This window comes from Aulonocara stuartgranti, assembly GCF_965226115.1.
Source record: "Aulonocara stuartgranti genome assembly, chromosome: 3".
Classification (NCBI taxonomy): domain Eukaryota; kingdom Metazoa; phylum Chordata; class Actinopteri; order Cichliformes; family Cichlidae; genus Aulonocara; species Aulonocara stuartgranti.
Window position 1 is genome coordinate 70951866 of NC_138941.1, and position 14451 is coordinate 70966316.

Below are 14451 nucleotides of genomic sequence, written 5' to 3' on the forward strand. Positions count from 1 at the left end.
TATTTATAATTTTAATAAATGACAAATTAAAAATGCATGAACATTTTTTTGTATCGAAAAAATATCGAACCGTGACACCAAAGTATCGAACCGAACCGAACCGTGAATTTTGTGTATCGTTGCACCCCTAAAAAATTATATATATATACATATATATATATATATATATATATATATATATATATATATATATATATAATTTTTTTGGGGTGGTTTTGGTTGCATTTTTCAGGATTTATGTTCTAAAACATCTGCAGCTCCATGACACTGAAACAAACCAATTACCATGCAGTACAGCAATTTTACATTTTTTCACATTTAATAATCACTTTTTAGTTTAGAGTCCAGTGCGTATGATTAAAAAAAACTGCTGTTGTTTCAACTGGTCAGTTTCAGTCTTCTGACTCTCCACCTTTGCTTCATGCTCTAATGCAAGTGCAAAATGAACTGTGCAAGATCTTCTTCCTTCCGCCATCAATTTCTCTGGAAATTACAGCAATATTGTCATGTCACAAATTACCATTAAGCATAGTCTCACTACCCGACCCAACACTTTACCTTGGATCTTCTTTTCAGACGTAGTATGTGTGTCTGTGCAAACCTGAGCTTTTTATACCATGACAGAAAGAGGGGTGAATGAGTACTTACTTACTTAAGTACTTACTTAAGTACGGAGGCATAAAGGGGATGATATGATAGTTCTATAAATCTTCTAACATGGTGGAATCAACATGTTGTTTAGTTTATGTTCAAGGGCAGTGTGAGTACCAGTCAAATGTAGTGTGGACGGGGTTGTTGGAGTGCAGTCTGCTCGTGGTCTGATCTGTGGAAAAAGAACAAAGAAAACTGCAATGATCTCCATTCAGTCACTGAAAACATAACAGCATCTGTGTCATCTGCAAACGTCAATGATTTTTCTACCTGCAGACAGAAAAATAAATCACTGAGCCGACACAAAGTATAAATAAATGTAACTCTAGAAACATGGATGAAAACAAGAGAGGACAAAGCAGAAAGAAGAACAGAACACTGAATGTTGTTTAAGGTCAGACTCTGAGGTGAGGTTAAGGTTCTTCTCACCATTTTGGACTAAGTTTAAAGAAGTGACTATTTTACTGTGGACAGGCTCAATTCTCTAACAATATACTACACTCTGCTTTTTAACATGACCACAGAAAGAAAAGGCAAATAAAGGAAACATGTTATAAAGCACACAATCTGATCTATTAACTAAAAAGAGAGAAATTATGTTCATGATAATTGGACTCAAATGCAGGACACATTGGTTTACAGTATTTTTTTTTATCAAGTTTAGCCAGAATGTGTAATGGGGAGGGAAAGGAGGTCTCTGAGTTTACAGAGGAGAGGACAGTCCAACAGGCACATGGGTGAAGATCCAAGCAGAGGGGAAGAAGCAAAGGTAAGACCAGAGGTAAGCATGAGGAGCATCAGCAGCAGGTAAATACAAAAAAACAGAGATTCAGAGGCCCGAGCAACTGCACCACTGAAACATTCAGTGAGGAAGTGATTGTCAGTGAATCACACCTGCAGTAATGTCACTGCGGCACATGTGTAAAGCTTAACTCATTTTAAATACTTTATATTGTGTTCAGTTTACAGTAATGCATCATTTTCTGTGAAAGAACCACGGATCTCTAAACAGCTTTCAATTAGCTCAGAAAAAAGGCGGATTTAAAAAGGAAAAATGCCACAGCTCAATTTACCCGTGGCATATTAAAGTGTTTGTGCTACTTTATGTAATTTTTATGTCATTCTTAGTAGGCAAGTTTTAATTATGCCAAATATTACTCTTTTTTTGCGCTTTGGTTATTATTATTTCTTGTAAAGATACAAATATTTGGGGGACCCATGAGACTCCACTCAAAAGCATCTTATTTTTCCTGCCCAGTTTAAAATCATTTGCTTGTCCTAGTGCCAAGTTTATATCCCATTATTTACATTTTTTGGTACTTCTCCCAATATAAAACGCACCTTTGGTTTCATAGACTGATCATCTCTGCAGTTTTATTCCAAGACTGCAGCACCCCTGTTAGCTTGTTGTTTAGTTTGTATTGGCTGTTGTTTGTGATATTTAATCAGTAGGAGTAATAAACTTTGTCTCTTCCTGATGTGTGTCTTTTATCCTGTCGCCATCTGCCCTCGTCTCTTTTCTGTCACCCCCAACCAGTCACAGCAGATGGCTGCCAAAACACCTATTGGATCAGTGCCTGTATAACCTACGATGGTGTAACAGCAGGCATGTGCAGGGGGGGGGGGGGGGGGGGGGCTGGAGGGGCTTGAGCACCCGCCCCTTTCCTGATGGGTGCCCAGAGTGCCCTTTTGTTGAGGCAACTTTTAAAATTTTTTTGCGGAGTCTTGTCTGTGCTCCTCAACAATAATATTTAACTATTAATCACAGTTTTGCTAAATAAAAGGATCTGGCTTGCATCAGTCACATGATCACATTTAACCAATGATCGCCCTTGACGGCAGAACGCGCTGGTTACGAGCCGGGAACGAGCTCACAAAGAGCACGCGCATTTTTAGCGGTCCGGAGCTGTAGGAGAAACACAAGTTAACTCAGAGACACAGACTGATGCGACACAACCAGTAAGTAGGTGTACAGCGTACACTGTAGTGTGTAGCACCCAGGAGTATCAGCTTATTACGTACACGTTGGTAAGTTGTCTTGTTGCAACTGACGAACTGAAACAAATGAGCGTGCTGTGTGTGCAACAGGGCGACAAACATTACCTGTCCTTTTATTAACTGCACAAGTAGTGCTGGTCATAGCTGCTGGCTACCTGTGTAAGGCTGTCATGTGTCTGTAGCTCTGTCACCGTTTTAGGGAACATATTAAGTTTTAAAGCAAGTTACATAGCTTTTCCTGCCTTTCTGGAGGGATTATATTCCACTAAAAACCGATCTAATATGCATGTCCACATAATTATGCATTATTATAATTATGATATATTAAAAAACACAAGCTGTATGTAACGTTGGACCCAAGAAATATAAGCTGGAGCGAATTTGACGACAGCCGAACTTTTATTTAATACTGTGCGTTTGTACAGGGACACAGACACTCCCGCTCTCTCTCTGCTGTCATGTCCGCCCTCCTCCTCCGACTGTCACTGCCAACATATAAAGAGACACAATCACTGTCAGATCCCAGCACACCTGTTCACCCCGCCCCTGCACCGCCCTGGGAGCTCACTGCGTCACCCCTCCTCTGCAGCTGGCCAGAGACCACACCCACGCCACACTGTATTTTAAAGAACATACATTAAGAAGCAGATTATATTAGATTTATATCTTAAATAAGACAAAATTTGGATTTTACAGCAGTAAAATTATTGTATCTCTACAGTTTAAACATGTAATAAGCTTTGCCCTGCACAGAGTGGATAGTGAAACAAATGGAATCATCATAAATACATTATTTCATATTTATTACTTCCCCCTCCTCTTTGCTTTATTATTGTAGCTCTAGTAATAAATAATAATGTAAGGATTCTGGATCAGCACCGAGATGCCCAAAGTATATACAGTATTCTGAAGGTCTAAAATGTCACTGTGTGTGTGCATGTGTTTGTTTTATGTATATGGATTATTTTTAATTATTACTCATGATATGACATTGTCCAGACAGAATTTTATTGGAATTCCACGTGAAAGACCAACACAAAGTGGTGCACACGTGAGAAGTGGAACGAAAATCATACATGATTCCAAACATTTTTTACAAATAACTGCAAAGTGGGGTGTGTATAATTATTCAGCCCCCTGAGTCAATACTTTGTAGAACCACCTTTTGCTGCAATTACCGCTGCCAGTCTTTTAGGGTCTGTCTCTACCAGCTTTGCACATCTACAGACTGAAATCTTTGCCCATTCTTCTTTGCAAAACAGCTCCAGCTCAGTCAGATTAGATGGACAGCGTTTGTGATCAGCAGTTTTCAGATCTTGCCACAGATTCTCGATTGGATTTAGATCTGGACTTTGACTGGGCCATTCTAACACATGGATATGTTTTGTTTTAAACCATTCCATTGTTGCCCTGGCTTTATGTTTAGGGTCGTTGTCCTGCTGGAAGGTGAACCTCCGCCCCAGTCTCAAGTCTTTTGCAGACTCCAAGAGGTTTTCTTCCAAGATTGCCCTGTATTTGGCTCCATCCATCTTCCCATCAACTCTGACCAGCTTCCTGTCCCTGCTGAAGAGAAGCACCCCCAGAGCATGATGCTGCCACCACCATATCTGACAGTGGGGATGGTGTGTTCAGAGTGAGGTGCAGTGTTAGTTTTCTGCCACACATAGCGTTTTGCATTTTGGCCAAAAAGTTCCATTTTGGTCTCATCTGACCAGAGCACTTTCTTCCACATGTTTGCTGTGTCCCCCACATGTTTGCTGTGTCCCCTACATGTTTGCTGTGTCCCCCACATATTTGCTGTGTCCCCTACATGTTTGCTGTGTCCCCCACATGTTTGCTGTGTCCCCTACATGTTTGCTGTGTCCCCCACATGTTTGCTGTGTCCCCCACATGTTTGCTGTGTCCCCCACATGGCTTGTAGCAAACTGCAAACGGGACTTCTTGTGGTTTTTTGTTAACAATGGCTTTCTTCTTGCCACTCTTCCATAAAGGCCAACTTTGTGCAGTGCACGACTGATAGTTGTCCTATGGACAGATTCCCCCACCTGAGCTGTAGATCTCTGCAGCTCGTCCAGAGTCACCATGGGCCTCTTGGCTGCATTTCTGATCAGTGCTCTCCTTGTTCGGCCTGTGAGTTTAGGTGGACGGCCTTGTCTTGGTAGGTTTACAGTTGTGCCGTACTCCTTCCATTTCTGAATGATGGCTTGAACAGTGCTCCGTGGGATGTTCAAGGCTTGGGAAATCTTTTTGTAGCTTAAGCCTGCTTTAAATTTCTCAATAACTTTATCCCTGACCTGTCTGGTGTGTTCTTTGGACTTCATGGTGTTGTTGTTCCTGATATTCTCTTAGACAACCTCTGAGGCCGTCACAGAGCAGCTGTATTTGTACTGACATTAGATTATACACAGGTGCACTCTATTTAGTCATTAGCACTCATCAGGCAACGTCTATGGGCAACTGACTGCACTCAGACCAAAGGGGGCTGAATAATTACGCACACCCCACTTTGCAGTTATTTGTAAAAAATGTTTGGAATCATATATGATTTTCGTTCCACTTCTCACGTGGTCACCACTTTGTGTTGGTCTTTCACGTGGAATTCCAATAAAATTGATTCATGTTTGTGGCTGTAATGTGACAAAATGTGGAAAAGTTCAAGGGGGCCGAATACTTTTGCTGTATTTAGCAACCAAGACTCTTCGGCATGCTCTTGTATTGCTTATAAGATTGTTCACTGCATCTGGAGGAGTGCTTGGAGTGGAAGGGTCAGAGATTAATTCATTCTCTGAAAAGCATTGAACACTAGCTTTCTCACCTAAGTGGTCAGAGAAGAAAGAAACAAAAAAGGACAGCTGTGGTTTTATTGAACTGGAGTGGGAAGGGTGGTCAACCAAGTGTCATGTTACACATGAAGAGTAGAAGTTCATCTTCAAGTTATACCATGTCAGTGACCTTCATGGTTCCTACATTCACATTGGATTTTCTAAAACAACACGTGCTGATTAATTTTATGAACGGCTGATAATCATTGACATTCACTTGTTTATCTCTTTGTAGTCTTGTACCTTGTAAAAGTTGTAAAGATTACTTTATGCATTTTGTCGCTTAGAGTATTTTTGCTCTGAGTTATTAGAGGAATTCCATAATCAAAGGCAATTACTTCCTCAGTGCCAAAAACTTCCAGATATGTTCTTTCACAGCTGCTTAAACATCTGTATCTGAGCACACATTTTGATATTTGTCCTCTAAGCTCTGGTCAGTTGGTGGAAACACACATGCTCATGTTTTACTATCAGTTGACAATCATTGATACTCACTTGTTCTTCTCCTTGTACTGCATCTGAAAGTCACTGAAAGCACTGATTCACTAGAATAAGGTTGAATCTAATGCTACAGTGACCTCCCCTCTGTACTGTGTAATATAAAAGTCAGTCAGGTTTGCAGATGACACACAGATACTGTTGAGTTTTCACTGACAGAATGGAGATCACGCTGTTTTTCTCGCTGTTGCTTCTGGTCTGCTCTGTTTCCACAAATCAGACAGAGGCAGATAATGAAATTCTTGACCAGCAGATTTCAAACCAACAACCCTGTCCACAGGAAATCCATGCTGTGCTCAGAGAGCTGACTGCCTCAGTGGCTGAACAGAAAGTGGAAATCAGGACCTTAAAACAAGAGAATAAAGGTAGAGTATGATGTCAGGTAGTGAGAAAAATGACAGCATGAGGAAACCTTCATATGAGCCTCTGTTACAGAGATATCAATGTCACTTCATGAATCTATCACTAACGTTTCTCATTAATTTTTTTATTTTTATTATTTATTCATTATTTATTCAATAATCTAACCTACTAAAAATGAAAAGATTCAAATGATGCAGATAAATAAAATTCATATTGACTTATTTATGTTCTTTTCTGTCAGACCATGTCGCAAAACTGAAAGACCTGGAAATGCAGAACGTTGAACTTCAGAGACAGAGGTCTGAAATTGACAAGCTTAAACAGCAACAACAAGGTACTGTATGTACACATGTTTCATTGTATAACAGAATATTAGTGATTCATTATTATTTGTTAGAGTTCATTTATTCCAATGTGTGAGATTAATAATTATAGGTTAAAGTATATGAAATCATCAAAATTTGTGCTTTTTAGGGGTTCAGTGGGGAAAATGTAATATGTACTAATATGTGCAAAGTATAATTTATCTAAGGGTAGTTTCAACCCAACCATACATCTTCCACTTATCCAAGGCTGGGTCGCAGGGGCGGCAGCTTAAGCACAGAAGCCTAGACATTCCCCTCCCCGGCCCCCACCTGCAGCTCATCCGGGGGAACACCAAGGCATTCCCAGGCTTGAGAAAGCTCTTTTCCACTGTTTTTATCCAGAATCTGATTCTTTTGGTTATTACCCAAAGCTCGTGACCGTAGGTGAAGGTGGGGACAAACTGATAGGACAGCCCGTTCTCACTCCCGAGGCGTAACATGTCGACGTTTTGTCACGTCCCGCGGCGTTCCTGAGGAACGCGAAAGGAGACCTTCGGCGTTCTTATGGTGCGCGGCGGGTTATGGCTGGAATCCAGTGCAATGACGCTCCCGTGGTAACAGACGTTCCAGCCCTGTATTCCAGCCGTAAACCTGACCTTATCCCTAGCCCTGACCATAACCTTATTCCTGACCTCATCCAGGACTATAATGATGTTAAATAACGTGTTTCTAAGCGATTTGAAGAAAAAGAGTGAAAACGTGTAGATGGAGTCCAGACGGTTCTCATATTTCCTCTTTTTTCCGAGGTCGTCATTTAGGAACGTTGTGGGTAGCCGAAAACGTAATATGTTGACGATTTGTCACCTAGCGTAAAATGTTACGCTTTGGGAGTGAGAACGTGTTGCAACGTGTTGGATAGGAAAGAGCTTTACTTTTTCACTCAGCTGTCTCTTCACCATGATGGACCGATACAGAGTCCACAGCACTGCAGCCACAGCACCAATCTGTCTGTTGATCTCCCACTCTCCTCACTCTTAAACAAGATCCTGAGATAGTTAAACTCCTCCACTTTGTGCAGGAACACGTCCCTGACACGGAGTGGGCGCTCTACCCTTTTCCACTGAGGACCATGGCTGCATACTGCTCCAGTGGGAGCTGGATGCCAGGACCTGTTGAAGGTCAACATTTTAGACGCATGTCAACCAAGACAGCTCAACAACATTCAGACCCTTCAAGAACTCAGGACGAACCTCATGCACCCCAGGGGCCTTGCCACCAAGGAGCTGTGTAACTGCCTCAGTGACCCCGCCCCCGGTGATAGACGAGCCATCCTCCTTGTCCACAGACTCATCTCCCTCAATGGAAGACATGTCAGTGGGATTAAGGAGGTCCTCGAATTATTTCTTCCACCACCCGACGATATCCTCAGTAGCACTCTGTAGTTAGAACAATAATTAAAACTCCTAACACACACACAGGGTATTTATACATTTTTAGAGAATGTTATTTTTTAAACTGTTTTTTTTTTCAGACAATGCAGCAAAGTTGGAGGAAGTGGATAAGCAGAGGACTGCAATTGAAAATCTTAATCAACAGCTACTAGGTAATGTGATGAAGTCAGCATGGCTCTGATTATTTTCATCTTAAAATATCTGTGTATTTTTTTGTGTATTAAGGCTGCAATCCAGTTACCAAGAAGACTGCTACACACTGTGTGGCAAAACATATCTACAACCTTTTCTTTAAATGTATTTATCTCAGCACTCCTCCTCCAAATTGTCTGTGGACAGCTACCACACTGCAGCTGTTCTTAGTTGGTTTTGGCTTCTGTAAGAATGAAATCTATCAAATGCTTTCACTAAAACTTTTTCATTTCGTCTTTTGGGGAGGGGGGGGACACCGCAGCAAAAATGTTAAATTCATGACATTTCTCTCTTTCTTAGTCAAACAGGTGGCTTTTTCAGCTTCTTTACTGGCTGAAGGTGGTGGAATTACTGGCCCATTTAACACACACACTACGCTTGTCTTTAAACATCTTGTCACAAACATTGGAAATGCCTACAACCCACACACAGGTAATAAGACTGAATGTCACTTCTCAGCTATGTTGATGTCAGACTGATGTTCACGATGTTCGAACATCTGATTTTCCACTTAACAAATGTCCCACAGGTATTTTCACTGCACCAGTGAGAGGAGCCTACCACTTTGAGTGGTACGTATGTGGACCTGGAGATCCTGTTTATGGTGTAGCTGTTGTGTTGTTTAAGAATGGAGAACGCATTTTTTCAGCGTGGGAGCGTCAGGCCTCACATTTCGGAACAGCTTCTAATGGAGCCTCACTGCGTCTAGAGACTGGAGATCAGGTGTTTTTACGTCTCTGGGTTAGTTTTAAAATATATGACAATCATTTTCACCATTCCACCTTCAGTGGTCATCTTCTTTTCACCATGTAAAAAGGGAAACGCTTCCTTAAGTTGTCTTCTATTATCCACCAGCTTCTGATGTTTTAAAATGTGCATTAATTCAATAGGTGGCAATCTAGTTATCTTAAATATCTAAAACCTCATAAATCATTTCTACTTCTAAAAGCAGTTAATAATATTTTTATGTAACGATTTGCAAATCTGTTAGTAAAATAATGATTGATAAATTTGATTTTAAAAAATCAAAGTGACTGATTATTTATTTGCTGTGTGTGTGTTGGAAAGCTGTATTAAAGACTAACACATAACATGTGTAGTTATTATTTTATTGTATTTGCATCAATTGTCAACATCAGGATATTAAAACCTATGAAAGTTGGTTACACACATGTTCCATATCTTAACTGTGTGTAGCAACAACAGATAACACACATGTGTGGGCCTCATCTGAGCTCTGACACATGTAGCTCAGTGACAGCACTGTCTCTCTCTGCCTCTCTGTCTACATGGCTGTGAACAAAAATATAAACACTGAGGCTTCAAAATGCAGCATCTAAAGCACTGTCACTCTGCCTCCACCAGAATATTTTAATGTAAGAAAACTCCAGACAGCTCTGGAGAAAGTTTCAGAGTAAAAGCCCTGGAGTGTTTTACATGTTATTCTGTTGGATTAAATCTGACGGAGCTGATTCATAAACACTTCACTGCCAGGTATCAGGTGACCTGCAGAGACTGATCCTACAAACACTCAGAAACAGAGTAAACCAAACTGCACCACAGTGATCAGACGAAACCTTCCTGACATGAACACAGCTCCTCAGTAAAAACTGAACCAGCAGAGAGACTACACCCAGCAGCATACACCACCTCTCTGACACAGTACACCCTCGGGCAGGTGGTGTCCCCATAAACAGTGTGAGAAGCTCTGATTATTTACTATGTTCAAACAAACTGAGTGTCCACAAACGTCTGAGCTCACAGTGAGAGCTGCTGGCACAGTTTGGAGGTGTTCTGCCCCCTGCTGGACACACAGAGCTACAACATGAGGATCAGAGGAGGCTGGTGCTGCTTCACCTTTAGACACAAGAAGGAGGTCAAAAAATGTAGAAACAGAGATTGTTTTTAAACCTGTAAAGGAGGAAATCCTGACGAACCAATCCACAGCCAGAAAAGAAGTCTAACTCTGTGCTGCTCCAATCAGGAATCAGCTCTGTTACTGTGTGAGTGTGTAAAGTCACAGAGTAACTGGTTTCAAATGTATCTATAAAGTTTATTCACATTTTATTTAGGCTTCAAAAAACAGTCCAAGTTTATTTCTTTGGACTTTGTTCACTTAGCGCCACCTGGAGGACAGTCAGCTCCCTGCAGCAGCTCTGGAGGACTGTTAACTGATGAAGAGCTCGGACTGCACAGCCTGCTTCATCACCGACTTCTTTAAATAAACATGACCACGATCAGTCGCAGCACCTCAGACAAACACTTGTTACACAGCAGCCGCCTTCACACCGACTGAGCTCCATCACAGCTTCAGAGCTCAGCTTACTAAAGTCAAAGTTTATTTCCTCTCAGGTTTCTTACTTTCAGTAAAGTTTCACTGTTAGAGCCCTGACCAGCATCCTGCAGCATCTGGAGCAGCTGTGTGGTGCTGTCATGGCAATAAGGATCCAAATCTGTGGGGATGTTTCCAGCAGGGGTTATAACCTGCAGCCAGCAAGGTGTGCCTAATAAAGTGGCCGTGTTTATGTCCCAGTGCAGCAGCATCAGAAAACGGTGGTTTACATCTCTGTTACAGGAAACCTGAAGAGTTAAAACACCAGAGAAGAAAATCTAAACGTTACACAAAGAACATAAAAGAAGTAAACTTCATAAAAACTTCACAAATGATGCTTTAAATGAAAAATAAATCCCTGTAAATAATTCAACAGGTCACATGTTAGAACCACCTTAACTAAACTCTGTAGCCGCTCACTGTGGTTTGTCCCAGCAGCTCTTAGGAAACAAACTGCTAACTTCAGTGTCAGCACACACTGTTAGTAAACTATGCAACACTGAATTCAGGTTTCAGTTGTGTTAAGTTGTGAAGTTGTGATGAAAGTCTTCTTACTGACACAGGTAGGATGGTCAGGCGTCCTCTGTTCCTTCACCGTTCATGAACTGTCACTTATAAAATGCTGCCAAACATCAACTACACTCAATAACTAAACGTGTGCAGGTTAAAGTGATGGACGCCCAGATCTGCACTCCAAATACAAACAGACTAAAGGTGTTTCCTCCAGAAACAAAGACAATATTTACAAAGGTCTCACAGGTAAATTGTGAGCGATCACAGCAGCATCTCATCCTGACTAACAGCTTTTAGATGCAGGGAGAGCGTCGTGGTTCAGAGGTGGTTCAGCAGATGATGAAGGCCTTTCTGTTGCATTGTGTAGTGCTGTGGAGGCCATGATGGTCGACTGGGTCTGCTTCTACTGAACTCACAAACACTTCTGAGGTATTTACACCTGAAGCCTCATTGAATGTGAGTCAGAAACAAACGGCTCAGCTGTGATTAATGGATGTTTCCCTGCATTTCTATTTTCACACAGTTTATTTCTTACAGCAGGAAAACTGAACAGAATGTATGTAAGAGGTCAGAGTGAGGATGACGTCACTTAATACAGGAAATACATGTTTGTCTGTTTTGATGATGAAGGACTTCTTCAGCTCTGTAAACAGCTACACTTGAGAGGACAGAGGTGATTTCATGGATCAATAACAATGTGTTTATCAGCTTTCATCATCGCAGTGCAGACATGACGTCAGATCTATCAGAGTGAAGGCCGTCTCTCTGATGACGTCACAGAGCAGAGTCCTTCTGTCCAATAAAGGATCTCAGATCAGCTGCTGCCATCTTGTGGCCACAGTTGGTTACTGTCTCTGAAAGTTGTCTCATGTTTCCTGTTGTCCTGTTAACAAAGGCTGGAGCTCATCATGCTGAGAGGGCAGCAGCATTTTGTGGCTCTTCACACATGTTCATTATATTCTGATGATCCAGGATGGAGACAAACTACAGATAAGTGTGTTCAGCCCAACTAGTTTATCTCATTACAGCAGTTTGATGTTTCCCTTTGAATCCCCCTGAAGATCCTGACAGTGAAGCACGTACATAATACTCCAGCCTTTCAACTCTGAGCTTATTTAGTTCTATTAATACACTGAAATCTCATTTGTGTCATGAAGAAAGTCTTTAATCAAACAGAATTCAAAGAGCAGAAACATTTCATATATGGAGTTAAACATGAATCATTGTTTCAACAACATATTTATTGTTGTCATAAACAGACAAGAAGACAACAACAAACTGCTCCTCCCATTCAACACATGTCAGTCCATATCCCAGCAAACTAAATCATCTCCATTTACACATCAAATAGAAACATGAATCACTTGTAATGATTAGAAACTTGATAGAATTTCAAATCTAGTTTGGGGAGTCATTCAGTGAGAAACAGTGAAATGATTTTCCATGTGAAAAGGTGGACAGCAGAAACAGAAAGAAACAGTGAAACTAAAAGAGAAACAAAGAGCTTTGGAACAACGAGGCAGCAGGAGGACAGCTGCAGTTTAACAGCTTCAACTCACTGACAGGAAACAACATTAGAAACATCATCATCCTCAACTCATCTGCTGCACTGACACTGACACCTTCAACGGACACACCTTTGCTTTACCAGAGATAGTGCGGATGTATGGAAACATCCTGTGAGTGAAAGTGTGTGTGAAGGTGTGTATGTGTGTGTTAGTATCAGGATCAGAGAACGACAGCTTTCCTCTGTTCCAGTCCAGATTCACTCTGATCCTCTGGAGCTTCTTCTGGACTGAGAGAAAAGATTCTGCTGATGGTGAGCATGCTGAGTATTTACCTTTATATAACAATATAGTCCATAATCCAGACAGTATGACTCCCTTCCTCTGCACAGACTCTGCTAACACACCCAGATCCCACCGTGTACTGTCTCCAACTTCAACATCCCAGCTGTGAGTCCCTGAGTTAAAGCCCTCAGAGCCCAGGACAGAGCAGTAATAATCAATCCTCTCTGGATTATCAGGAAGCTGCTGCTTCTCTCCTCCTCGTCTCACACTGGTCAGATCTTCAGACAGGATGAGTTCTGGATAAGCAGTGTTTGGGTCCAGAATGAGAGGAGTGTAGGAGACCATGTCCTTCATGTTGTTCCAGATGTTGAAGGTCAGGTTGCCCAGGTGTTTGGCCTGGTCTATCAGAGCTCCTGAGGGCAGCTGTGGATCATCCAGCAGGGGGCAGCGCTGGACTCTTTCCACTGCAGCCTTGTAGTTGTGCAGGAATGAGACGTCTTCAGCTCTCAGCTCCTCCTCTGTGGCTCTGACTGTGTCTGAAAGAGCTGCTATCTCTCTGCTCAGAGCCTCCATCTTCTCCTTCATCATCCCACTCTTCTGCTCCTCTTCCTCCCTCAGTGCAGCCAGCCTGGCCTCCTCTTCCTCTGCTAGAAACTGCTGAAGCTTCTTAAACTGCTCCTTAATCTGCCTCTCTGTGTGTCGGGCCTGGACCTTAATGTGTTCTGCTGTTTGATCAAACTTCACTTGAACTCGTTTGCAAACCTTTAACTTCTTCTTTAAGGGCTCCAGAGTTTCCTGAAGTTCCTTCTTGTGTTGTTGTGCAGCTTCATCGATGGGTCTGAATCTGTGATTGGTGTGTTTTTCTGAGGCACAGCAGACGACACACACTGGCTGCTGATGGTCCAGACAGAAGAGTTTGAGTTTCTCAGAGTGCAGACTGCAGAGAGCCTCTGAAGCTCTCTGATCTCTCTCCTGTAAGAACGACTCACACAGGTTCTTTAAAGCCAGACTTAAAGGTGGATCATCCCTTGAAGATCTTCTCTTACAAACTGGACACTCGTGTGTTGGTCTCTCTCTCCACCATCTCTTCAGACACTCTTTACAGAAGCTGTGGCTACATGACAGAATAACAGGATCTCTGAAGACCTCCTGACAGACCGGACAGCAGAGATCCTCCTCTGATCTGGAAGCCATTGAGTCTGTGAGTGAAGCTGAAAACAGCAGACAGGAAGTACAGTCAGTCCTGGCTCCCCTCCCTCCTCTACCACCTTCACTGAAACTTCCTTTGAGTCGTGTTTTTGCTCAAACTCACATTCAGTGTGTGGAGCGTCAGCAGCTTGAAGCAGCAGTGTTGGAGTTTTCCACTTTTCTCTCCTGTAGCTGGACTCACTCAGAGGAAGCTGCTAGTTTGGTCTGAGCTCAGTCTGATCGTCTGTGCGTCTCTCTTTACTGAGGACGAAGAACTTCCTGTTTCCTGGTTTGTCACATTTGAGTGACGTGAGGGGAGGAGACAAATGTTGCTGTTTGACTTTTAAC

General features: G+C 42.0%; 1 protein-coding gene and 1 long non-coding RNA gene across 2 annotated transcripts in view; one reads left to right on the forward strand and one right to left on the reverse strand.

Moving 5' to 3' along the window:
* LOC309693926 (nuclear factor 7, ovary-like) overlaps positions 1-14173 on the reverse strand; it is a 318283-nt gene extending 304110 nt beyond the window's left edge. The window contains exon 1 of the mRNA XM_082513593.1: positions 12966-14173. Within this exon, the coding sequence (XP_082369719.1) occupies positions 12966-14109 (1144 nt within the window). The 5' untranslated portion in view covers positions 14110-14173. The remainder of the gene's footprint in view (positions 1-12965) is intronic.
* Positions 8175-9048, forward strand: LOC309696687. The gene is made up of 3 exons (XR_014273590.1): positions 8175-8240; positions 8581-8712; positions 8810-9048. It is a non-coding gene; the product is annotated as an uncharacterized lncRNA (long non-coding RNA).
* Positions 14174-14451: the final 278 nt, after the last annotated feature.